General features: G+C 37.1%; 2 protein-coding genes across 6 annotated transcripts in view; one reads left to right on the top strand and one right to left on the bottom strand.

Annotated features, from left to right (window-relative positions):
- Positions 1-2035, bottom strand: part of DCDC1 (doublecortin domain containing 1) — a 486403-nt gene extending 484368 nt beyond the window's left edge. For all 4 annotated transcript variants that reach the window (XM_053203333.1, XM_053203334.1, XM_053203331.1 and 1 more), the window contains exon 1: positions 1819-2035. The gene's annotated coding sequence lies outside the window, so the exon portion shown is untranslated. The remainder of the gene's footprint in view (positions 1-1818) is intronic.
- Positions 2036-2050: 15 nt separating this feature from the next.
- The window catches only part of DNAJC24 (DnaJ heat shock protein family (Hsp40) member C24), a 54415-nt gene continuing 28861 nt past the window's right edge, over positions 2051-27604 (top strand). Inside the window, exons 1-2 of one of the 2 annotated variants that reach the window (XM_015066907.3) lie at positions 2051-2338; positions 2832-2975. In XM_015066907.3, coding sequence (XP_014922393.1) covers positions 2865-2975 — 111 coding nt within the window. In that variant the 5' untranslated portion in view covers positions 2051-2338; positions 2832-2864. Of the gene's footprint in view, positions 2339-2831; positions 2976-27604 lie in introns of those variants that run through there. The other variant, XM_015066908.3, reaches the window with a different exon arrangement.

The following is a 27604-nucleotide window of genomic DNA, read 5'->3' as shown; positions in this document are numbered from 1 at the left end:
TGCATATTTCTTACTATCTAAAACCTACCTACCTACATACATACACACACACACACACAGAGCACACACACACACACACACACACACACACACACACACACAAATATAAAAGAGTAACTTGAGAAAATGGAGGTACCCTGATCAGACTTTTCAGAATTTGGCTTAAAAAAAGGGAATAAAAGAGACAACACAATACCCTAGGGGATCATAAATCAAAGTTGCGTGCTCTTGCTGTAAAAATTGGAGGATCTGAGCATAACTATCTATATGAGGAAGCACTAAGCAGTGGAAAGGGGGGTGTTTGGGGGCTAAAATTTCAACGTTGTGTCAAGAAAGGTATTCAGAACAACACAGTTCATTCCTATAAGGTATTTCCTTAGAGCCACACAGAAGGTATGTTGGAACCAGGACTAAAATCAAATCCTCTAACTTGGCATAATGTTCTGTCTCTAATTTTAAACATGACAAAATCCTATGGAGAACCCAGTCTATACTTTTCACTCTGGATTTTCTCACTTTCTTGTGTCATTCAATTATTCTTTATACCATCATTAAATAATTTGGCCATATTAAAATATTTTACTCAATGTACTTAGGTTTATCTTAATTGCTTCTTCAACAGATTTGGTAGAAGAGAGACAAAAAAGAAGAAGAAAAGCAAATTTAAGCAGTAACAACAACAGAACCAACTTAACATCTCCAAGTGAAATTTAAATCATGTTGACAAAACACAAGATGCAGTTTCACTTCTGGGTACAATGCAAGAAGAGAGGTCAGTGTAAGGTGAGCAGTATAGAGATAATAAATGGGAAGAACAGAAGGCAAAGCAGAATGAAGAAGGGAAAAACTAACCAAAAAAACCTAACAGTAGCCTTTTGGAGTGCCCAACAACTGCCTCAAAGTGGAGTGGTTCATTCTGCTTTTTCTGTAACCTTGAAAGATAGCCTGGCTTCCCTGGTAATATGCTGACTTCCTGAGTGTCCTGTTCTGCTGCTATACAATTAGCTATTTGGCCTTGATGCTTGGTTTGTTTCCTCATCTACAAAATGGGATTTTAACACCTGCCTTATTAGCCTCCCTGGGTTGAAGTGAAAGTGAAGCGAGATAGTAAATGTGAATGGATTTTTAAAAGTTACCAGTTGCTAAGATCTACAAGAAATAATTGGGTTGAAAATCTTTTCCAGGGTGGGGGCCTGGGTGGCTGAGTTAGTTGAGCGTTGGACTCTTGATTTTGGCTTAGGGTCCTGGGATCCATTCCCCCACCCCAACCCCTCCACTGGCTGGGACTGACCATGGAGTCTGCTTGAGATTCTCTCTCTCTCTCTCTCTCTCTCTCTCTCTCTCTCTGTCCTTCTCCCCCATCTCCGTCGCGCGCTCCCTCAAATTAAAAAAAAAAAAAAAAACCTTTTCCAGAAAAAAACTATTCAAACTGAAAAGAAAAACTTCAATCGTCATAGGTTTTCTCTTAATTTTAGAATAAGAACATTCTTTTTTTTTTCTTTTTTTTTTTTTTTTAGAATAAGAACATTCTAAGGCAAGTGTAGCGACAAGGAAGGAATTAGATCTCATCTTTCACATCCCCCTACTCCACCATTCCTCCCCCCCTCCCCCCCGCCACCCGCCGAAGAACCATCACCAACCACAAAAGGATTGGGAGCAGCGCTGGGCAGGGTAAGCGGAGGGAGCTTTGGGGAAGGCGGAGGAAGCCCGGGTGTGAAGTACTCTTGGGGGAGAGGAGAAACGCTACAGTCGCAGACCTGGGACAAAAGGGAGTTAGAAAGAAGCGAAAGACACCTCTTTTCACAACACGACACTTACTGCTGGTAAACTCCTTGGAAGCAGAGACTGGTTACCATAGCGACCGCGTCCAGGAGGGCGGAGCGCCTCTTGCTTGGTGTCTCGGCCATAAGAGCTCGACTAGAAACGTAGTCACGTCAGAGCAATGACTTCCGGCGGAAGGAGAAGCCGGTTCCGGGTTTTGGCAGGCTGCAGGCGAGGCGTGGGTACGAAGTACTGTAAGAAGTTTGGTAAGTTTGATACTGAGTAAAGGCAGCGGAGGGTATCAGCCTAAGGCTGGGTGGTACAGCCGCAGTGAGTACAGTGGATTCCCAAGTCTCAATTTTGAGGAGCTCCCCACCCCCATCTCTTGAAGTTACCGGCTGTGGGAAGAGGTTGCCTGATTTCTGGGGCTCCTGGCGAGGTCTGTTCTGTAGTCTAGAGGGCTGGGGTGTCCTCCTGTGAGCACTTTCAGTTCTTTGTGAGCGCCAGAAACCGAGGGACTCTTGCTGTCTACCTGCCGCCCGTGCTGACCGGCCCTTTCCCGTATTACTCTATTGAGGTAATGTGGAAGAAATGTGAACACTAAGAAATGGAAACGCTAAGAGGGAATGCTCCCAAATTCATTTTAATTCTTTGCTGTTTTGTTTTGTTTTCAACATTTTTTAAATTTGTCAGCATTTATTAAATTTCTCTAGTGTGTTTACTGAAGACTTCTTGTGTGCCGCCTTTACCATGAGACTAGCACAAATACCTCCTTAGAGGTCATCACCGCTCGGGTTCATTTTCGGATTCTTTTTTCTTAATGCTATTATATATTCATTGATTTAAGATATAAGTGTATATCATGAAACCTGTAACACATGTTCCATCCTTGTCTGTATACTTACACGTGAGATTCTTGGGGCGTTTTGAATGAAAATGAAAATATATGCTTCATGAGGATTGTATTGTAATCATGATTTACTCAACTAAATATTAAAGAACTTAGAAACGTACTTGCGTATTTCTTCGATCCTGCAAACTAATGCATCGTCATCAATATTTTTATTAAGCCTATCCGAGAAGGCCCACTTCTTGTTCAGTGGATGATGGCATTTGAGCAGATACCAAAGAAGGATTGGTACAGCATTCTGGGGGCAGACCCATCTGCAAGTATGTCAGACCTAAAACAAAAGTATCAAAAACTCATATTACTGGTAAGTCTTGGCTTGCAGATTTAAATCATGGGGGTGGGGGGAAACAGTTTTTTCTTAAGTGATGGGAAATTTAGGTTTCCCTAAAATGAATATATGATATCAAAGCAGGAGAAGTAAGGTATTAATTTGATTAGTTGAAAGTGTCAGTAATATTGTAAAAAAAAAAAAAATTTTTTTTTTAATTTGAAATGGGAAAACATGGTTTGGAGCAAGAAATCTGAGTCATGCAGGTTGATTTGGAATCCTGATTCTACCACTAACTGGGAACTTGGGACAAGTTACTTTCCCCCTGTATGTGCCTCAGAGAGGATTAAATGAAATAGTCCATGTAAAGTGCTTAGAATAAGCAATGTTAGCATCCAGTAGCCACTAGCTACATGTGTCTATTGAGCATTTGAAATGTGGCTAGTCCAAAATGAAATTTACTATAAATGTATAATACACAGCGGATTTTGAAGACTTAGTACAAAAAGAAAATATAGGCTCAGTCAGTTAAGCGGCCGACTTCGGCTCAGGTCATGATCTCGCTGTCCGTGAGTTCGAGCCCCACATCGGGCTCTGTGCTGACAGCTCAGAGCTTGGAGCCTGTTTCAGATTCTGTGTCTCCCTCTCTCTGACCCTCCCCCGTTCATGCTTTGTCTCTCTCTGTCTCAAAAATAAATAAACGTTAAATTAAAAAAAAAAAAAGAATATAAAATAATCTAAACTTTATGTTGATTACATATTGAGGTGATAAAAATTTGGGTATATTGGCTATTTTGCATATTTTGTACATAATGTATGCATATATTTGCATATAGTATAATAAAATATAAAATCAATTTAATCTGATTTTTGCTTTGATATTGCATATGTGGCTTGCATTTATAGTTTGTATTGTGTTCTTATTGAATAGTGCCCATGTATTGTGTTTTTATTGAACAGTGCCCATTTATACACTTTTTCACACAACTCAATTCTTTTGTGAAATGAGTTGTACTTATAAGTATATAGTATCTTTCTTAACTGTTATTTTAATTTTTTTCAACCTATATTGTGAAGTTTCTTAAGCCAATGTCAGTAACTCTATAATGGTCTCCAGTTAACTTAGTTTACAAAAGGGATAGAGCATCATTACTTATGTAGCATTAGTTGTTCCTATAGTTTTTGTCAAATAGATCTGAGATTTTGCCAAAACTGTTTGTGTTTATTGTGAGAGACAGTAGCCATTTTACTGTCAAGAATGTATTACTATCCCTTCTTTAGGTAGTAAGCTGACTAAATGATACTAAGATTTCTTTTGTCTCAGAATTTTCAAGATTTCTTTCGTTAAAGTCAAGTAGACTTGATTGAAAAATTTTTCCTCATACTGAATCATCCTTTTCCCTCATTTCAGTGAGAGTCGAGGCTAGAAAAGTAGACTGGGTCTAGATCATGCAGGCCTTTTAGTCCATGTTGACCTTTAATATGGCAATGAGAAGCCGTTTGCCCTTCATATATTAGCACTTGTCAAACACCAAAATGAGTGAGTCATTTTGCATACCCTCTCTTATCCTATTAGAGAGTTCCAGTTGCTCTAGATCTTCACCAACATTTGATGCTATTTGTCTCTTTCATTTCATCGATTGAGGGTTTCTCAATTTTGCTGCCATTGACATTTAGGGCAGGATAATTCTTTGTTATGTGGGGCTGCCCTGTGCAGTATAGGATGATGAGCAGCATTCTAGATGCCAGTAACAACTAAAAATGCCTCCTGGGGGTCAAAATGGCCAACCTCCCCATTCTGTTGAGAACCATCACCCAATTCTGTGTTTTTAGTGATCTCTCATTGTGGTTTGGTTTTGTATTTCTCTGATGACTAATGATTGTAAGCATTTTTAAATGTTATTATTAGCCATTTGTATAATTATCTTTTCTGAAGTGTCTTTTTTAAAAATCAAGTGTATTCTTGGGGCGCCTGGGTGGCTCAGTTGGTTAAGCGTCTGACTTCGGCTCAGGTCATGATCTCATGGTTTGGAGGGTTTTCTCTCAGTTCTCCAGTCCTGTTCTCCAACTTTAGTAGGCCACTTGTACCAGTGCCTCATAGATGAATGACTCTTGGCTGTCCTGTCCTATCTCTGTTCTTTCTTGTGAATACTTGGTAAAAGCCTATGGAATAGAATTGGTGGGCAGGTACAGTCTCTGTACATTTGGGGCCCATCCATAGGTCATGCCAGTCTGGAGTTGGCCCTTAAAAATGATTAAAAGTTTGTTTTCTTTTTTTTTTTTTTAAGTTCATTTATTTATTTATTTATTTTTTTGAGAGAGACAGCATGAATTGGGGAGGGGGAGAGAGAGAGGGAGAGAGAAATCCCAAGCAGGCTCCATGCTGTCAGCCCGATTTGGAGCTCGAATTCATGAACCATGAGATCATGACCTGAGCTGAAACCAAGAGGTGGACGCTTAACAGACTGAGCCACCCAGGCACCCCTAATTTGTTTTCTTTTTATCTACATCTGTGATGGCTTCCTGCTCCTGCTGCTATGCCAAAGATAAAGCCAGTAATGGGTTTCTTCTCTTCTGGGGGGGACCTTTTCATTTTGAATTTGGATTCATTGGGTTTCTTTGAGTCCTCAGCTCCTTATTTAAGAAAACAAAAGAAAACAAACAACTATGAGTTTGTAGGATATCTGGCCTGTTCTCCTGTATTATTCCTATCTGCATTAAAATGTACCATCATTTTTTCCATCTTTGGAAAAAAAAAAAATCCGGCCTTTCTTTCAACCCATTTCTGCCACTTGTTGCCCCAACTCTTCTATGGTTCTTCTTTAAAAAAAAAAAAAATGTTTATTTATTTATTTTGAGGTGGGGGAGTGGCAGAGGAAGAGGGAGAGAGAATTCCAAGCAGGGTCTGTATTATCAGCACAGAGCCTGATGTGGGTCTCTATCTCACAAACCATGAGTTCATGACCTGAGCTGAAATCAAGAGTCGGATGTTTAACCAACTGAGCCATCCAGGCACCCCTATGTATTCTTTGTAGCAAAAAACATTTCAATATGTTATCTCTATTTCCTTTCTCCAATTTTCCTCTTCCCAACTCTTGTAAACCTACTCCAGTGAGGCTTTGCTCCCACCACTACACTGAAACTGCTCTTATCAAGATTGCCAGTGATATCTGTAATGGGAAAAAACACAGTCCTCCTGTGTTTTTCCTTTACTCACACATAATTCTTCTGTCACCAGATGTGTGGATTTTCAACACATCAAGCAATTTTCTGCAACACCAGTTGGATGTCCTATAATTCACTTCAATTCTGACATTCCCTGGAGATAGCATCAGATCCCACAAAGTTAAGGGCTCACTCCCACAACACTGCCCCCCACTTGAGATGCCAGTCACAAGTCCCAGGTTGTGACCTATACTTCTGACCGACCAGCTATAGATTAGGGTTCTCTGACCCCCTCCTTGAGTTTGATAATTTGCTAGAAAGGCTCACAGAACTCAGGGAAATCATCACATTTACCAGTTCATTATATAATAAAGGTTATGGTAAAGGATACAGATGAATAGCCAGATGAAGAGATACAAAATACAGGAGCTTCTGTCACTGTGAAGCTGGGGTATGCTACCCTCCTGGCATGTAGATGTATGTGTTCACCGACTCAGATACTTTCTGAACCCTGTACTGTTGGGAATTTCGTGTAGGCTTCATCATGTTGGCATGATTGATTACTAACTCCATTTCCATCTCCTCTCCCTTCTCTGGAGAATGAGGGATGGGCCTGAAAGTTCCAAGCTTCCAATTATGGCTTAGACTTTCTGGTGATCAGCCCCCATCCAGGAGCCCACCGAGAGTCACCCCATTAGAAAAAAAGACACTTCAGTCACCCAGGAGATTCCAAGGGTTTTAGGAATTCTGCGCCAGAAACTGGAGGCAGAGACATGTGGATATTTTTTTCTATTACTTCACAATATCCATGTTGCTATAACCAATGGTTAATACTTAGTCTTCATTTTGATTTATTAGTAAGATGACCATTTATCCTACTTTTCCCAGAGTAGAGGTGGTTTGTGCTTTTTGTCCTAGCATAATTAATAACTGTCTTTTTCAGTTTTTTGAGGTGTCAACGTTTAAATTTAAATTTATTTTGAAGAGGTTTTTTTGTAGTTATGTACAACTGTGTAAATTATCACCACGGTTAAGATATGGAACATTTTCATAATGCTAAAAAGTTTCTTTGTGCCTTTTGATCCCCTGATGCCTACAACTTTAACGAGCTGGACCAGTGATTCTGGTGCACAGGTGTATGTGGGCCCACTGTACTATGTTATGGTACCTGCAAATGTGAGGAACTAAAGTCCTGGAGAAGGAGGGTCAAAGTGAGCAAAGGGGGAAAAAAAAAAAAGACACTTAAAAGGAAGAATGATTGGCCCAACTGTCTCCCAATAAGCTTTGCTGAATTGGCTCCTTGTGGAGAGATGGAGTTTGGAGGAGAGGACTTTCCAGACCAAACTCAATTAAAGAAAAACCAAAATTTTTTCTCCTAACTTGGTTTCTTCCTAAGCCAAATAGAACTGAAGAATTCTGAACAAAGTTGGTATGGATGTGTAAATTGCTTTGGGATGAAGAGGTATGTCTATTAGGTACTGATGGTAAGCTATGGAAGAAGCCTTGGAAAGGGGGTAAGACACTATTTCTGGGCATTCCAAAGATGAGACCTCTTCTTCCAGGCAGACACCACTTTGCTAAGTAATACATTTAAATTGTCAACCCTGCTTAGATAACAGCAGCATTTGACACAGTTTATCACATATTCTTCTTTGTTATATTTTCATTTGTCTTCTAGGACATGATATTTTCCTAATTTACCTCTTACTAAATTATCTCTGGAAAGTAGTAGGTACTCAAATTTTGTTCAATGAGTGAATTGTATGAATGTAATCATCTTTATATTTTAATTCCTCTATTGATGACTTCAATTTTGTATTTTTATTTCTAACAACTCTGCCTATTTTCTGAATTTTCTTTTTGATGTGTGTGTGACTTCCTGATATTGTTTTAGGAATAAAATATTTTGTTTAGGTTAACAAAGTTTTTTTTTAAGTTTTCTTCTTTTTCTTTGGGTTCTTTTTATTTTATTTTATTTTTTTATTTATACATTTGTTTTTGTTTATTTTTGAGAGAGAGAGAGAGAGAGAGAGACAGAGCATGAGCCGGGGAGGGGCAGAGAGAAGATGGAGACAGAATCCCAAGTAGGTTCCAGGCTCTGAGCTGTCAGCACAGAGCCCTAGGCAGGCCTCGAACTCACGGACCGTGAGATCATGACCTGAGCTGAAGTCGGATGCTCAACCGACTGAGCAACCCAGGAGCCCCTCTTTTTTTTTTTTTTTTTTTAAGTAGACTTAATGCCCAGCATGGAGCCCAACATGGGGCTTGAACTCCCTACCCTGAGATCAAGAGTCAGACGCTCAACCGACTGAACCACCCAGGTGCCCCTCTTTGAGTTCCTTTTGGTTTTTCTCTTCCTTTTGTCATAGAGGTTCTTTTTTCCTATATTTGGTGATCATTGGTCATCTTTTCATCTTTAAGAATGAAATGTTCCACTCCACTGCTTCATTATTAGTATATAGGAATAGAATAGATTTCTATATGTTGGTTTTGTATCCTGCGACTTTACTGTATTTATTTACCAATTCTAGTAGTTTTTGGTGGAGTCTTTAGGGTTTTCTACATATAGTATCATGTCATCTGCAAATAGTGAGAGTTTTACTTCTTCCTTACCAATTTGGATGCCTTTTGTCTCTTTATGTTGTCTAATTGCTGTGGCTAGGACTTCCAGTACTATATTGTATAAAAGTGGTGAGAGCAGACATCTTTTTTTCCTGGCCTTAGGGGGAAAGCTCTCAGTTTTTCACCATTAAGTATGATGCTGGTTGTGGGTTTTTTCATGTAAGGCCTTTATTATGTTGAGGTATGTTCCCTCTAGATCTACATTGCAGAGGGCTTTTATGATGAAGAAAATTCAAGACAATGCAAAGATAGGGAAACACATTCCATGTTGACAGGCTGGAAGAATAAATATTGTTAAAATGTCTATACTATCCAAAGCAATCTACACATTTAATGCAATCCCTATCAAAATACCAACAGCATTTTTTTTTCTCAGAACTAGAACAAACATTCCTAAAATTTGTATGGAACCACAAAAGACCTCAAATAGCCAAAGCAAACTTGAAAAAGAAAAACAAAACTGGAGGTATCACAATTCCAGATTTCAAGTTATATTACAAAGCAGTCATAATTAAAACAGTCTATGGTACTGGCATAAAAATACAGAGATCAATGGAAGAGAACAAAAAACCCAGACATAAACCTACAATTTATATGGCCAATTAATCTTCAATAAAGGATGAATGAATATACAATGGGAAAAAGAGTCTCTCCAACAAATGTTGTTGGGAAAACTGGACAGCCACGTGCAAAAGTATGAAACTGGACCACTTTCTTTCACCATACACAAAAATAAACTCAATATAGATTAAAGACCTAAATGTGAGACCTGAAACCATAAAGATCCATGAAGAGAGCACAGGCAGTAATTGCTCTGACATCAGCTATAGCAGCATTTTTCTAGATATGTCTCCTAAGGGAAGGGAAATAAAACCAAAGATAAACTATTGGGACTACATCAAAATAAAAAGCTTCTGCACAGTGAAGGAAATAATCAGCAAAACTAAAAGGCAACCTACCGATGGAAGAAGATATTTGCAAATGATATATCTGATAAAGAGTTAGTATCCAAAATATGTAAAGAATTGATGCAACTCAATATCCAAAAAACAAATAATCCAATTAAAAAGTGAGCAGAATGGGCTCCTGGGTGGCTCAGTAGGTTGAGCGTCCGACTTTGCCTCAGGTCATGATCTCACAGCTCGTGAGTTCGAGCCCCGCGTCAGGCTCTGTGCTGACAGCTCGGAGCCCTGGAGCCTGCTTCAGATTCTGTGCCTCCCTCTCTCTCTCTGCCCCAACCCACTTGCATTCTGTCCCTATCTCTCTCAAAAATAAATAAACATTAAAAAAAAATTTAAAAAGTGGGCAGAAGACATGAACAGACATTTCTCCAAAGAAGACATCCAGATGGCCAATAGACACATGAAAAGATGTTCAGCATCACACATCATCAGGGAAATGCAAATCAAAACTGCAATGAGATATCACCTCACACTTACCAGAATGGCTGAAATCAAAAACATAAGAAACAACAGTTATTGGCAAGGATGTGGAGTAAAAGGAACCCTCCTGCACTGTTGATGGGAGTACAAACTGGTGCATCTACTGTGGAAAACAGTAGAGAGGCTCCTCAAAAAATTAAAAATAGAACTACTCTGATACAGTAGTCGCAGTACTGGGCATTTACCCAAAGAATACAGAAACACTAATTCAAAGGAATATATGCACCCTATGTTTATTGCAGCATTATTTGAAATAGCTAAACAATGGAAGCAGCCCAAATGTCTGTTGATTGAAGAATGGATAAAGATGATATGGTATATATACACAGTGGAATAGTATTCAGCCATAAAAGGAGTGAAATCTTGCCATTTAGAACAACATGGATGGAGCTAGAGAGTATAATGCTAAGCAAAGTAAGTCAGAGAAGGTCAAATACCATATGATCTCACTCATTTGTGGATTTTAAGAAACAAAACAAATGAGCAAAGATAAGTGAGAAACAGACTCTTAACTATAGAGAACAAACTGATGGTTACCAGAGGGAAGGTGGGTGGAGAGATGGGAGAAATAGAGGATGGAAATTAAAGAATACACTTATGCTGAAAAATAAATGAACAAAATAAAATACAAATAAAGCGATAAAAAATGTTTAAAAATTAGTGACATGTTCCAAGCTTATTTGGGGGTTCCTATTCATAACTGGGGGGATTTCATAAATTAGAGTTAATTATTTTGTTGGATGACTCCAAATGTACACTAGCTGAATCAACTTCCGAGAGGGGAATTTTCAGATCTCCTACCTGGGAAGATGGGAACATGGGCTCATATAGCTCCATGGGCCAACTTTTCTTTCTTTGTTTTGTTTTGTCTTTCTGTTTTTGTTTTCAGTGCAACTTTGCATTCTACCCCTCAACCTGATATTTCCAAATCCAGAACTTTCTTTGATCTATCTCCATACATTAAACCTCTGGTTTTCTGCTGTGGTAGGAGAGAGGAGATACCTGGCTTTTTGATGAGGAGGAGAGCTGGAGGTCTGATTACATCTTCTGAAGTCTCAACCAATCTTCCTTTTGTCAGTCCTGCTCCTCAACCCCACTCTCAAAAGTACTTAATGCCTTTAGTTCTTCAGGTCGTCTGCATGAATGAGCTCACCTCTCAATTGTTTCTTGCTCCAGGCTTAGGTTTCAGTTTTCTCAGGTAGATGGAATTGGTTACCATGTGTGGATCAATTTTCTATCTTCTTAGATTTTGGTGTCTCATCTGCTTTTTCTCTTCTTTCCTATTATGTTTGTTCTTATGCATTTATGCTTTTGCCTTTTAAAAAAATTACTGGTTTTTTTGCTGGAATTTTAATGGGGTTTTGGGAGGGAGTAAGGATAAATGTATGTATAAATTTGTCATTAGTGGAAACCCTGAACTATTTTCATTTCCCTTTAGGAGCCAAATCACCCTTCCTCAGCTATGTGCCTTTGCATTTGCTGCTCTCTCTCCCTGATCCGCTGTGCCTCCTCTCCTACCCCAGCCTATTAACTCTTAACTCATTATTTCAAAATTATTTTAGTTTTAATCCCTGCCTCCCCTAATCCCACTGTGTCTGCCTTCCATGTGCACACCTTCCCAAGTAGAAGTGCATTTAGTATTATTTCTCTAGGTCAGGAGAGCTGTAGCCGGCAGGTAAGGAGAAGGAGGATAGCTGGAGCGTGATAAAATGTTCATTCCTGTGTATCCTTTTAGAAGACAGAAGAGACTTGAGCATGTTTAAATTTTATGGGAAGTAGCCAAGAGAAGGCTTGGGGTTGAAGTTATGGGAGAGAGACAATAATTGACAGAAAGCAGAAGGGGATGTCTGAACCATAAGAAGAAGGATTAGCTTTAAGTAAGAGAAGGAGGAACCTGTCTCCATTGTTACAGGACAGAAGGATGAGAAGGTGGATCCAAGAGCAGATTCCTTTGTCCGTTTGGCTGCTGGAAGTCAATGAGTTCTTATTTGGTGACTTCTTTTTTCTTTGTGAAGAAGACAGTTGTCCATTGAGAGAAGGTGAGAAAGGAAGTGGAGCAGCAAATTATAGGAGAGAGGATTTTTTAAACTGGCATTACTCTGGAAAAGCTCCCCATAGGTAGCTAGGTACCCTGTTAGCAGTGAAAGTCTCAGTCAACAACTAACTGTATAAAAGGCATCCGAAGCTATAAAAGAACACCAAAACAGTCAGCCTACCACCTTGGCCTCCTTTAGCCTGGGTTATGGTGACTTTGGTCCCTGTATTACAGCTTAGCACAATAACTTGTAATTATGGCCATGGGTTCAATATTTAGTGTATTCTGTTCAAGAAGACAAGGAAGTATGTAGTAATAAGTATATAATTGGTAGCATGTGTATTGTCCTTTATAGATTATACTTCACAGTTTACCAATACTTTCATGTCTTATCTGGTTTTACCTTCTCAGCTGTCCTGTATGGTAGGTAATATTATCGCTGTGTTTGCAGTTGAGAAAAATCAAGACTTAGTTACAGTTAAGTGGTTTGTCTGAAACACACAATTAATATGGGGTAAAGTCTAGGCATGATAACGTCTTTTCTGCCTCTAGACTCTCTCATTATATCACATCTCTCATAATTGCCATCCGAAAGGATTTATAGTTGTTTAAAGGCATAATTTTCAGTGTTCTAGATACCCATGGAACACCTCACTCATGTACAATGAAAGATTATACAGGTCAGACATAATTACTACTCTTTTAATTTTGAAGGGATCTAGATTATATAGAGAGTGAAACTTATTCTTTTTGTATAAGATGAGAGTTTCTAATAGAGTTGAGAAAACAGACTTCAAAGTTTATATTCTTTACAATTTGAATTACCTTTTTTCTTCAGTCTGTGTTTTTCAACAATGTCACAAAACAATTGAGAGAATAAAATTACATTTGACAAATACCATTCTGAATCTAATTTTGTAAAAAGGCACATTTATTACGTGTACTTTTCCAAGTTCAGAAGACTTTGAATTTAACACTCCTACATAATTAGTTGTTGGGATAAAATATTGCTAAATCGTAGGCTGGTAAGTTTACAGTGCATGTTGATTTAGTAAATACTGCTTCCTTATTTTAATTTTTGTAGATGTGCTTATTCAAGGTCCTGATTATGAAAAAAAATTCTTACTAAGTTATTAGAATGCTTTAATAAATATAAATAGTTACATATAAATGTAAAGTGAGGAATTAGCCTGAGAAGCACTTGTTTCACATACCATTAAGTCTGTTGCCTAATAATTTACTATAATTTAAGTCTGTTGCCTAAAATGTAATTGAATCAGTTCTTTCCAACAGCATTTTATTAATAGGGACTTTACTAATTAATAAAACTATATTGCCTTGTTTTCTCCTTATGAACAATTTTAATTTTAAAAATGTTTTAGTTTTCTACTAATATAAGTTGAATTAATAATCCATTGCTTTGAAGTGGTGTAGAGCCAAGAATGATTAGTTATATTCCCATAGTTTTTGCAGTTATGCATGTGAAAATTGCTGTTTACTAAAGATAAAGCTTCCCCCCAAAAGCTTTGTCAAATTGAAAATTGGGGTCTTTTCACATTGATGTTGATAATATTACAGGATACCTTTCAATTGGAAAAGAATTATTGTGTTGGAAAATTATATGCTGCTGTTACAATACGTTCCATAATCTTAAAGAAAATCCATGTAATTTGAGGCGAAAATATGCAGGGGAGGCTCTTATTTCTTAATATTGGAAGGGTGTAAAATGCCACTTAATACTTATGTGGGCATTCCGAGGTTCTCTTTTGATTACAAGTGGTTATATATAGATTATTGTTAGGCTAGTTATGTAATACATTTTAGCATCTTGAAAAAGAAGGTAGGAAGTACCTGTGGTGTAGTCGGAGGAAAATTACCACAATCAAAAAGAAGAGAGCTAAGGACAATTCTTGAAATAGGTCTTTGAATACATTGCAAAGCAAAGTGATCCTGATTATAGGAAAGGTACTTTGGCATTAAGAGAAATTTTGTGAAAAATCTGGGGGTGTTTATAAGTAAAAAACAGAAAGATATGACTTGTAATGAACATTGTAATTTTTGCTACTGTGGTTAACTGTTTAGCTGTCATCTGGGTGTCACGTAAGATGCAAGATGTTTAACTTAGGTATCTCATGGAGACGGTATTATGAACTGTTCTTTTCTGTGATAAAAGTAGTAGGAATAAGACACTTTAAGTAAACATTTAAGGAATGATTTTAGCTAACCATAGCACTATGTATCAGGCATTCTTCACTTGATCTTAGCCAAAAGGCCGAGAAGCGATGTATCAGGCATTCTTATCACCGTACGTGCGTTTCCTCATTTTACTCTGTGACGCGACATACCATTATTATCCCTCACATTTAGACAAGAAACCGAGTCTCAGAAATTAAGTAACACATTTGGTTAGTGGCAAGATATCATGACACACTCTATATATACTTTAAAAACTGGTTAAATGAAAAAGGAAGGACTTACCTTTTCAGTGTATTTTTAAGAACCTTTCTACTGCTTATATGCTACAATAATAGATTATATCTTTACAGAAAAGGTAGCATTTACATTAAAGGTGCAGTATAGCAATGTGTTAAAAATGTGGGCACTGGGGGCACCTGGGTGGCTCAGCTCAATCAGTTGAGCGTCTGACTTTGGCTCAGGTCATGATCTCCGGGCTCGTGAGTTCGAGCCCCATGCCAGACTGTGCGACAGCTCAGAGCCTGGAGCCTGCTTTGGATTCTGTGTCTCCCTTCTTCTCTCTCCTACCCTCCCCATCTCATGTTCTGTCTCTCAAAAATAAATAAAATATTTTACAAAAAATGTGGGTTCTGGAGGTAACTTTCTGGGCTTGGATTTTTTTTTTTAATGTTTATTTACTTCTGAGAGAGAGAGAGAGAGCGAGCGAGCAAGCGAGTGAGTGGGGGAGGTGCAGAGAGAGGAGACAGAACCTTAAGCAGGCTCCAGGCTCAGAGTTGTCAGCACAGAGTCCTACATGGGGCTCAAACTCACAGGCTGTGAGATCATGACCTGAGCTGAAGTTGGATGCTCAACCAACTGAGCCACCCAGGCGCCCAGGGCTTGAATTCTGAGTGTGCCATATATTAGTTCTGTGACTCGGAGCCAGCTCCATAACCTTGGGTCCTGTTTCCTTATTTTCAAAATAGATGTGAATCATTATTTACTTATCACAAGTATTTATTGAATACCCACTATATGCCAGCCCTATTCTAGGCATTTAGTAACTATCTGTCCCGTAGGTAGTTATAACGATTTAAATGAGTTATATACATAAGCATCTAAAGCAATGTTTGGCCTTCAGTTAATGCTCAGTTATTATTTTTTAGTTGTGTATAATAATTCATCAGAAGGTTGATGCTTTACTGGTTTTTTTTTCAGTAGTGAAAATAACACTTTAATCTTTTTTATTGGCTTAAGGGTTGTCATGATTTTTTTGTGCTGGAAAATGTAGATATAGATGGTTGGGGACATAGGTAAAATGTCAGATGTCAGGTTATCTGTTAAAGTAAGGATGAAGAATGTATATCTAGAGATAGCTACATATTTGCAGAACTGATTAGTCAGGTGAAAGCAACTTTCCCTCAGAATAGACTTCTGCATTGTTATTTTCACCCTCTTATAACTATCAGCATTCTCTCAAATAGTATTTCCAGACCGTGAAAACACTGTACCACATTGACCTTTTTTTTTTGTCAGCTTCAGTTTTTATTAAATCATTGTTCACTGATGGTGTTTCGAAGAGAGTTCTTCCTCATTTTGGGAATTGTCCCTCTGTTTTTTGACCTTAATCTACACTAAAGCCTAAGATTTAGCTGTTCTTGCTAGAAGATAACACACGTGACCAAGATTTTCTTTGAATTCAGTGCTATAGAGACAGGTAGCATCAAAAATACAAATCTTTAAATAGCTGCCTGGATCTGAGGTTAGTGACTACAGAGGGGTGCAAGGAAACCTTAAGGTGATGGAACTGTATCTCAATTTTGGTGGTTGTTACTTGACAATGTATAATTATTAAAATTTACCTAGCTACACTTGAAATGGTAAATCTTATTGTATGTAAATAATTCCTCAGTGAAAAAGGAAATGAATCTTTCAAAGTGTTAGGTAGAAAATCCCTGATAATGGATTAAATATCCATCCTTCTAATGACATGGCTTATTTTGTTTTTTTGTTTTTTTTTTTTTGTTTTTTTTTTGACATGGCTTATTTTGAAATGCTAAAACTGCTTTTTAGAAAAGGTACAATAATCATTTAATCATATTGGCTCCAAAAATCCTATTCGGTTATAATATAGTTGTAAATATCGGTTTTGATCTTTTCAGTGAGACCTCTTCTTATGTGAATCATAAATACCTAAAGTGTGGTATTTTAGTATGATTTCTTTAAGTGTGGTACACATTATTGGTCATATGCAAAAATAATTTTGCAGGGTACACAGGTGAACAGTTTTTATATGAACAGTTGTATCTTTACTATGAAATATTTTATATATACATGTACGTAACAGCAAATACTTGGTGTTAGGGTGAAGCCAAATAATGAATGAGATAATTTACAGTTATCAAAACAAGTAAATGAGAGTTTTAATAATATGATACTATAGTATAAATTTTGAAAATGATATAAGAATAATTAAAGTTTGGGAATCCCTAGTCTGTACCACAGATCCAGGAGTCACATTCAGGTGGAGCAGTACTTAGGATGTTTTTCTTTACTTTTTTTTTTTTATAATTTTTTTTAACGTTTATTTATTTTTGAGACAGAGAGAGAGACAGAGCATGAACGAGGGAGGGTCAGAAAGAGGGAGACACAGAATTTGAAACAGGCTCCAGGCTCTGAGCTGTCAGCACAGAGCCCGACGCGGGGCTCGAACTCACGGACCGCGAGATCATGACCTGAGCCGAAGTCAGCCACTTAACCGACTGAGCCACCTAGGCGCCCCAGGATGTTTTTCTTTAACTATGAAAACCATTAAGAAAACTGAGATGCAAGGTTCTCAGGAAGCATCCATATTTGTGCTTTGCATTTAGTGCTTGAAGTTTTGTGCTTTGACGTTGAAGTTAATTTTAGAATTCCTCCGTTTGTAAATGGTAGCAAGACTTCTGTCATAGGTCTAATATATATTTTTACAGTTTGGCAATAGTATTGAGCACTGTAGTGTTTTGTCATGAATAAATATAATTGTGCATGTTTTACATGCAGTTTTTTAGAAGGTAGGAGACTATCATATTTCAGAATAAATTAATTTTAACAAGTGAATAAAATAAAAGATTTAGCATAGAGTTACTTTTCAGCTCTGGATATACTTTTACCCATCATACTGTATTGTCCTATATGGAAAAACTGTTTTTCTAAATTAAAAAGAAAAACATCTCAAAGGCAGTTAGCTTGATTAGGTTGATGGTTGGCTAAATTCATCATGTTTTTGCTGTTTTGTTAACTCCTTTACTGTGATGGTTGAGGTATATAGGGCTGCTATATTCCTATATTGAGTATCTCCCTACTGTTGAAATTTCCCTCTTTCTCCCTTTTTAGTTGTGTCTGTTCTCTATTACTACTTCTGTTTGTCTTTCTCATTAATCCTATTGCTTCTTTTCATTTTTAGTCATTATTTCTTTTTCTTTTTTTCTGGTTGCTGCCTTTCGTCTTGTTTTATTTTTGTCTCTTCTCTCTCCTTTTGCTATTTTTTCTCCCATGCATCTCTGTCATTTATTGGCTTGCAAAGGGCATTGTCAACTCATGGAAATGTGTCTTTCTTCTGATTGTAGAACTTTGGGGGATGGTATTACCTTTAATTTTTTTTTTTCTTTTTAGAGAGAGAGAGAGCACACAAGCAGGGGAAAGGGGGCACAGGGAAAGAGAGAGAATCTTAAGCAGGCTCCACACCAAGTGGGGCTCAATCCCATGACCCTAGGATGGGATTATGACCTGAACTGAAATCAAGAGTCAGACACTCAAAAGTTGGATGCTCAACTGACTGAGGCACCCAGGTGCCCCAAGAAATGAAATTATTGATTACAGAAATGTAGAACAGAGATACACGCTAAGTACTCAAAATCAAATAATATGATGAATTTATAGACCAAAAATCATTTTCAAAACTTGTGTAAGGTGATAACAAAAAGGTAATACCGTCCCCCAAAGTTCCACAATCAGAAGATGCATTTCCATGAGTTGACAGTGCCCTTTGTAAGCCAATAAATGACAAAGATGTAGCAGCCAAAAAAGGGAAAAAAGCACAAGAAATAATGACTGAAGATGAGAAGGAGCAATAAAAGTAATAAGAAAAATAGGAGTAATAGAAGTAAAGAAAAATTGAAATGGTTAAGTCACTGTTTTGTTTTAAAATACATTTACGTTTAGAATTTCCTTATGATTTGGTGTATCTTATTTTCAGTTATGCCAAAACCCCTAAAAGACATTTTGCCCAGTGCTTCCCAAAGGAATGAATATCACACTTTTGTTAAAGTGTTGAAATTCACTAGAGTATTGCTCCACTATTTCTTTTATCTGTATAAAATAGCTAGAACTTTATTGTGTTTTTTAGGATATATTTCTTCTAGGTATTTAAAACATATTGAAGTATAATTTGTATATAGTGAAATGCACCTATGTTAGTAATGAGTTCTGATTGAGTATTCCTGTATAACCACTATCATATCAAGATACAAAACATTTCCATCATACTAGAAAGTTCATTTATGCTCCCCCTTCTTCCCTAGGCAACCATGGATCTGCTTTCACTCTCACTATAGATTTCTTTAGTCATTGTTTTAAACGCTAAAAATTTCTTGATGTTTTATTTGGACTTTAATTAACCAAATTAATTATTATGATTTTTAAAAAGAGATGAATTTATCCCTTTTCCTACTCCTAACAGGTAAACCTTATATAGCATATTACATAATATGCTTTCAATAAAAATATAAGAAGTCTAGTTAGCACATTTGGGGTATGGTAGAAGTGAGTTGCATGGGGTTTACGTGACTTAAAAATAGCAACTATCATTTTGTCACAGGTATTTGTAAACGAAGCACCTTTAAAATTTGTCTTAAAGTAAATCAGGGATTTTAGCTCATTAATTCCCTTTTACTTGTTAAGGTTATTTGTGTTTTGACTAAGTTTTCCTTTATTTTCAAATGAATTTATTCTTTGTATTATATAAATGTATGCTTAAATTATTTTCTATGTCACAAATAAAATTAATGCTGTTTTGCCCATGCTATGTACTAATTAAACATAAAATAGATTCTTAAACTCAGTAATGGAATATAAAACCCATTCTCCTTCTGTTAGACTGATATATTGACTATAAATTGAGCATTACCCTTGGTGCAGTGTGTGGGAAAAGACCATCTTTCCTTGAAGCAACTTCAACTAACCATTACCTTTTAGCTATCTCAAAATATTTAAAAATATAAAATACAATTCTTACACTCTCAAAGGTAATCCAAAATATTTTGTTTTAGAATAATGCTATTCAGATTAGTTAAATGTGTGGATTCAGTCCTGTTAATGAAGATTGAAACAGTCTGGATTTGTCTTCAGTCAGTCATTCATCCATTCACTCAACATTTGTTAGGGTGAGCACCTACTGTATTTCTAGGCATTATTCTAGATGCTGTGGATATAACAGAGTTTATTGTTAAGAGGAAGACACATGTTTAAATATTAGTATCTAGTATAATAAATGGTATGATATATACAGCATATAAATTCTAAAATGTAGTTTCACAGGGAGGCCTATGTATAGCACAGGGATTAAGATCCCTGGCTTTGTTGGGGCACCTGGGTGGCTTAGTTGGTTGAGTGTCTGATTCTTGATTTTGGTTCAGGTCATGATCTCAGGGTTGTGGGATCAAGTCCTATGTCAAGCTCCATACTGAGCATGGAGCCTGCTTAAGATTCTCTCCCTCTCCCTCTGCCCCTCTTCCCCGCCCCCCATGTGTGTGTCACATAAATAAATAAAATAAAGGAGAGTCCTGGCTTTGTATCTTTTTGTGACGTCTTTGAATCTCACATCTGCTGTTAATGATCTGTCTAATCCAGGATTGATTTAACCTCCCTGAGCCTCGGTTTCCTTACTTGTAAAAATCAAAATATTTTTCTTGTTTTCTTATTTTTATGAAGATTAAATGAAATAATGAGTGTAAGAGCATTTAGTCAGTCTTACATGTGATGCCTTATTCATCATCCTCACTAGAAATTATGCCCAAGATGCAATTAGAGCCATATTAAAATATAGCATAATGATACACAAACTTAACTATTGTTGTTCAATGTAAAAAAAGTTAAAAATGGTAGAATTGTATTTTTGATGTGTGCTTTCAAGCATTCATTACTGTATATGTTATATATATATGTGTGTGTGTATATATATATATATATATATATACACACACATATACACACACACACACAAATTGCTATGTAGAGTTACATTTATGAAACTGAAAATACTGTACATAATGGAAAATTTAAAGATTTTCAAGAGTAGTTGTGACTAAATTTTCACATTGTTTTTGGACCACACCTCCGAAAACTGCTTCTCCTCTGTAAATGTTCAGTTAGCAAAATTAGTGCTATGTTGGGAAATTAGTGCTATTACCTACGGATTGCAGGAATGGGAAAGCAAGGTTGCACAGCAAATTCTGCTTGTAGTTTGTGGAAGAGAAATTCCCCCCACCCCCCACCCAAACCGCACCGGGTTGCTGTATTGTAAGAAAGAAGGAGAGGGGCCAGTAAGTTTGGGAACATATCCTGCCCACACCCAACTCAGACCCTCATTCTAGTGTAACAGACTGGGTCTCCTTTACACAGGTAGGTATTAGATTCAGTTCCAGCTATCATGTCTTCTATTCCAGTAACTTGTTCTTTCTTCCTACAGTCAGCCCCTCTCTGATGTGTGTAACCATCTGAACCCAAATGGGTTGTCAAAATGAAAGTTCATTTCTGGATACTTCCCAGAATAGGCAAAATATTCTTGAAGCAAGGCCACTTTCAACCTTTGTCCTTGATTGTGTGTTTGCCTTCAGTTTTGGGCTGGAATTCTCTACTGTCCCATCAGTTCTTTGATGCTTTTAAGAGTTTTTTAAAACAATATTTTATCAAGGTTTTTTAGTTGTTTTCAATGGTAAGTTGGTTTGAATAACTTAGCCCCACCACTGCTAGAAATAAAAAGTCCTCTTCCCATTCTTCCCATTCCTTCCCATTCAGTGGGAGGAAGTCCATTTACACTGAGAGTACAATTCAAGATCTCCTTCCTGGAGTTTTCCCTTAAAAGCTGCTCAAAAAAGTCTACCCCATGTGTTTCATTGGTATATTGTAATTCTGGTATCCCACTGACCACATCCTGTTTTTACTGGAATTGCTTACACCTGTGTTTGCCTCTCAGCTAGACGTAAAGTCTTTGAAGGCAGGTATCCTGTCTCAGTTATGCTTTTGTTCTTCTTGGTAGCACCAACTTCTTATACCTTATATAATAAACTGTCACTGCATGCATTGGTTGAATTGCACTTGAATTTTGCTGAAATAGAATAGATGGGTTAGGAAGGCATTTGGCTCCTGTTATTTGGGCCTCTCTATGGGGGTTGCAGTATTGTCCTTCCTTTTCTGTTATTCCTTACAGGTTCATTGATGATATTAGATAGTCCTTGACCCATGTGAACTGATGACAGAATAGAGCCACAGCATATGAAGTGATTTCACCCGTGGCAGTCTTTGAGCCAACATTTTGTCTACACGTGTCCTCCAAGGCTATCCAGCTGTTACATTTCATTTTTAATAATTCAGACATGAGTGTGGAACCTTTTTTGCTTTAGGTTTTCAATAGTCTTCTGAAGATAAACATTTTTGAGAACCTTAAATAGTGGTGCAGAAGAGAATGTTGAGACCAGGAAGAATAAATGAATTAGATAGTTAAAGGATAGATCTGAAAAAATAAAATAGGGAATATAAGTTTATAGTTTTAAGTTTACAAAGTTAAAGAATACTTTTCTTGGGAAGGAGAAATAGTCATTGAATTATAAGACTTAAAAAAGACCTTTAAAAAGCCTATTACCCATTTTAACGTGCCTTTCAGTTTCGGCATGGCTGCATAATACAGTGACTGTTGCATACTATCTTATAATTTTTAAAATATTTAAAAATAATATAACAAGTTATTCTATAGTCTTAGTATTGGACTTTTAGAAAGTCAATGTTAAAATGAGCTTCAAGTGGTGAAGTACTCAACTGGAGCAGTTTATTGGTGCATAATGAAAAAGGCCAAAACACGTGGGTTATTTAATCATGTGTTGTTTCAGCCATGATCTTCTCAGATACATTAAGCAGATTTTAGAGTCTACTCTTCTAGTGACCTGTTGCATCTAGAACTCCTTCAAACTCTGGTGACTATCTAGAAATCCCCAACTGTTCCATGAATGCCATCTTCCTGGGTGTGACAGGAGAGACAGGACAGAAAAAGCTCTCTAAAGGGGGACAGGGTGGAGTATAAATTAGTTATATATATATATATATATATATATATATATATATATATATATATACACACACACACATATATTATGCATATACATATAATGTATATAATATATATAATTGTGCAGTCAATTCTTATTTCCTATAGTTATGTTCTATAAAGTTGCCACAAACACAGAATCAGCAAACTCTGAACCATTGCTTCTAGGGGAAATATAGGGTTAGGTTCCTACGAGCCTCTGGTCACATTTTTCATCAAGTGATCAGTACATAATCTTCTTTTGTGTGTGTTTCTGTTTAAAGACACTTTGATAAATATTGTTGATTTACTAACATTAAACTCAGGGCTGAAAGCACTGTAACTCCTGCCCAAAGGAAGAAGCTTATCTAAAACATGAATTTTCTCTGTAAGACACATCACAGGCTTTGGAGCACTAGACGGCACATTAACTGTCTAATGGGGGCCATTTTAACATTTTAACTGTCTTGGGGGCCATTTTAAACAGAAAAATTAACAAAAACCAGAAAAATGCAAAAAAGGTGGCATAAGAAGATTGTAAAAAGGGACACTTATTTACATATAGTATGAGAGCTGAAACATGGAGTCATTGTTGGACTTCAGCTGGGAACATGCATGTTGAGAGATTCAAGTTACTCTGGCATGTCCATGAATTACTGCACAAGCTTGGCAAGTGTTGACTTGGGGGTTATACAATAATTTTAGCAAGTAGGTAAATTTACAGATATGGATTCCACAATTAGTGAGGATTGGCTGCATTTATATATATTTATATTTCAGGGCTTGCCAAGTATGGTCCTCCTCTTCCACCACCCTCACTTAAAAAAAATTTTTAATTGTATTCAAAATATGTTCACTCACATTTACAAAAAAGTGTGAGATATGTGGACAGATGATTTATTCAGTAACTAGGTAGTGTCTTGTATGTGCCAGGTGCTGCAAATACAGTTAATGGTAACGTGATGGACAAAGGTCTTCACTTTCATGAGTAGCTTATAGTGTGGCAAACATTCTTTCCATTTTTCAGGTGAGGAAATTTTGTACAGTTGAGTAACTTTTCTAAGATCACATAAACAAAGCTAAAATAAGAACTTGCTTTTTCATGTTTTATGATGAGTGCTGCTCCAGTTTTCTCTTCCTTACCATTTTGAATTCTCCCTTTCTATTAGCTTCCCCCACTTATCCAGTAAAATGTCTTTCGAAGATATTCTCCCTTGGCCTTGATTTACTCTGGTTATCATTCCATTCTTCTTCCTTGCCAAATATTCCTTGACTACCATCCATTTCCTTCTCAACCCACTCTCATTCACCACTGGCATTTCTTCCTACTTAAAAAGCTGGTGTTCTCTACTTGCCACATTCAGTGGATACTGTGTCATTTGCTACTATCACGGGCCTTCCATCTGCCTTGAAACTCCTTCCTCCCTGGGTGTCTATGGAGCCTGTTTCCTGATTATCTTGTTGCTCACTGCTGTGTTTTCTTTTCTTCTGTCTGATGTAAATGTTACTGTCCTATAGAGTTTTATCTTTGACTTTCTTCACTTATTACCAAATCAGGGACTCCTTTTTTTTCCCTGAAGTTTAGTTGATTAGTTAAATAATCTCTGCACCCATTTGGACACTCAAACTCACAACCTGGAGATCAAGGGCCACATGCTCTTCTGACTGAGCCAGCCAGGTGCCCCCTAAATTAGGGACTCTTAATCTGAGGACTGGTGCTTTTGGAGGTCTGTTTATCCGTCAATTGTATGTAAAGTTGTGTATCTCCCTTACCTTAGCTTTTTATCACATTCTTGGAGGAGTTCCTAACTCAAAATTCGAGAAGGACGGCTCTTTGTATATCCCTGTAGCTTTATCTGCTTCATAAGTTACTTGTAAATTCCCTTGCTTCCCACCCTTCCCCTCAAGTCCTGCCTTCTTTTCTCAGTAATGCAGTTTCTTTGCTGTCAGTGCTCCTACCTATCCTCCCAACCCATTCCATCCTGTCATTAGGTTCAGTGTTTTTGTCTTTGAAACAGAAATATAATTATGTCTATCATGCAAGTAATGTGGAATTTTTTTAAGATTATTTTTTGAGAGAGAGAGCATGTATGCACACAGGAGAGGGTCAGAGGGAGAGAGAGAGAGAGAGAGAAAGAGAATCCTAAGCAGGCTCCACGCTCAGCACAGAGCACAAAGTGGGGCTTGATCTCATGACCATGAGATCATGACTTCAGCCGAAATCAAGAGTCGGACACTTAACTGACAGAGCCACCCAGGTTCTCCCATGTGAAGTTTTAAGTAGGGGAAAGTCCATGTTTCTCAGTGTACTAAAAAGTTCCTTTATGATCTGAACCCAATTTTGCTTTTCCACTTCATCTCTTACTACTTTTTCCTATCAAACCATTTTTTACTCTTTCCTGGTATGACTTAACTGTTCTGCTATTTATAACTCTAATATCTATCTTAGTACTTTCCTGTCTTGTATTTGCTGTTTCTCTCTGCCTTTCCTCCCCAATCTTACATAATTCTTCCACAGGTAAACTCCTATTCATCCTACAAAACCCAGTTAAATGTCACTTTTATTAAGAAACCTTCCCTAATTTATTCTAAGTTCACACCTTTTTCATGCTGTCATCTTTTCTGAGCACCTTATCCTTTCGATTGTATTATAATGAATTGTTTACATGTCTACTGTCCCCCACTGGACTTTGAGTGTCTCAAGGGCAAAGATCCCATTTTATTCATCATTGGATCCTCATTGTCTAGCACAATATCTGGCTTGTAGTAAGGTGGTTAATAAGCATTTTGGGAATGGATAAACACATTTTTGGGTCTTGCACATGGATTATAGTTTCTCTGTATGAATCAAAAAACCTTAAAAAATGTTAAAACATATTTTAAAAACCATGTTTCAGCTGTTAACTGTTGCATGAAACAATGAATGAGCTGTTGACTGCTTCTTTAGGCAATATTTTACTAAGCATTAGGTGGCAGTAGTGTGTTGTACTTGACTTTACCTTTGTAATTTTTTTTTCTTTTTTAGTGTTCATAATCTTAATGTAGTGTCAAAGTGTAAAGGACACAATTGTAGTACTTTTATACCTAACTTTTTGTAACATGATCTTGTTTTCAGCTCATAGGGGGATCCTACAAAAATGAACAAAATACAGCCATGTCAGTCAATGTGTATCTCTCTCTTGCTTACCTAAACTGTATTCAGATTCATTACCGAATTACTACTGCACCATCTTAACACTTCCTCACCAACTGTTTAATGGCTGCTTCATAATAACAGTGATTTGCAATAAGGAAAACCAAAAATTATCTCAGAGGATATGTGTTTTCTCAGCATCTTAAGAAGCTTAGTTAGGCCTCTATCTCAAAAATAGTATGTTAAGTTCATTGAGTTTAACTACAGTTATTTAAATGCTTGCTTTTTCTTCCTTTTTTAACTCATTAGTTTCTGTCAGTACTAAAGTCATTTGTCTTGTTTATTGTGTTTCATTTTAGGTGAATTTCCCTCATCATTAGGTAGTTAGAATTGAGAATTGCCACCACCTTTCCAGGCTTTTGCATCTTATCACACCATTAAATTTAGTACACTTACATATGAAAATGTCAATGCTTTTAGTGTACGTTTCATTCCCATTGTAGTTTCCTATAACTTATAAAGTTAAGTCAATAAAATTTCTATTTTATTTAAGGAAAATCTGTACATTTTAGGTCCATGGGAGCATTTCTGCAAATAAAAGAAACATAACTTGTACCGGAGGCCATTTCAGTGTTGATTCAAATGTGAGCTATGTAAAATAAATCTGTGACATTCTCTTTCTTATGTCTTCTTTACTTTCTTTTCTATCTCAGGGGTAGAATGCTTAAGGGAATTCGAAGCCAATGTACTAGTATCATTAATGTGGCAGAACGATCAGTTAATAAAAGAAGAGCATGAAAGCGTTGACAGAACACACTGCCTAATTAGTACCTGATGGCCTTGATGGCCGCAGAGCAGAACTCAGAGTTGCTACAAGAGAGGAGCTCTGTAGGCTCTGTAGCTGTACAGCACCACACTTATTTAGCAGGGATGACTTTAGTTTGGCAGTTTCTTAAGTTCTTAATTTTACAAAAACCATGTCTTTCCTGAACCCAGAGGGCAAGTGAAGTCAACCATTGTCGCTAATTATCATTGGGAGATATTGGAGGCAGAGTGTTTATCTTGTAGTTCTCTGTGTAGCTAGCTCATGTTGAGTATGTCATCGACAACTTGTCTGATAGGATTTTGAGGGTGGTGGTGGCTAGCTTTGTATTTAAATTGAACATAATGTAACCCATTGCACAAAATTTGAATGTTTTATGTGTCTTATGTGCAAAGAAGCAGGGGTTGTATCACACTTGTATATAGTCGAAAAGAAAAATAGACACGTGACTAGCAAAAGGAATTGGTGCAAGATTATATTTTAGAGGTAGTGAACATCCTAGTTCAAAGTGTAGTGGAGAGAAAAGTCTTGGCTCATGAATTACCATGATTGTATTATTCAACCACATACTTTACCTATTTCATTTTGCAAATCCCATTCCTACAACCTGCTCTTAATTCTTTAACTTGAAAACCATCAATACTTACTCTAAGTACTGCATGACCTTGCTTTCCTCCAGTTTTTTTTAGTCTCTTGCCTCACTTTTTGACTTAGCCTTTCTTTTCCTCTTCTTATTCTTCTTGCTCCTCTTCTGTTCTCCTTCCCCTTCTCTTCTAGTCTCCCCTTCCTCTGCCTCCTTCTATCTTCCTACTGCCCTCCTCCTCCTTCTTGTTCCTTTTCATATCTTTTAATTCTTTTCTTAGAGCTTGACAGTGATCTCAGAATGAGTCTCTTAGTGGGTTTCAAAGGCAGTCAATATTATAGTGACATTT

This window comes from Acinonyx jubatus, chromosome D1, assembly GCF_027475565.1.
Source record: "Acinonyx jubatus isolate Ajub_Pintada_27869175 chromosome D1, VMU_Ajub_asm_v1.0, whole genome shotgun sequence".
NCBI classification, from domain to species: Eukaryota; Metazoa; Chordata; class Mammalia; order Carnivora; family Felidae; genus Acinonyx; species Acinonyx jubatus.
This window is presented reverse-complemented; position numbering and strand designations above follow the sequence as displayed.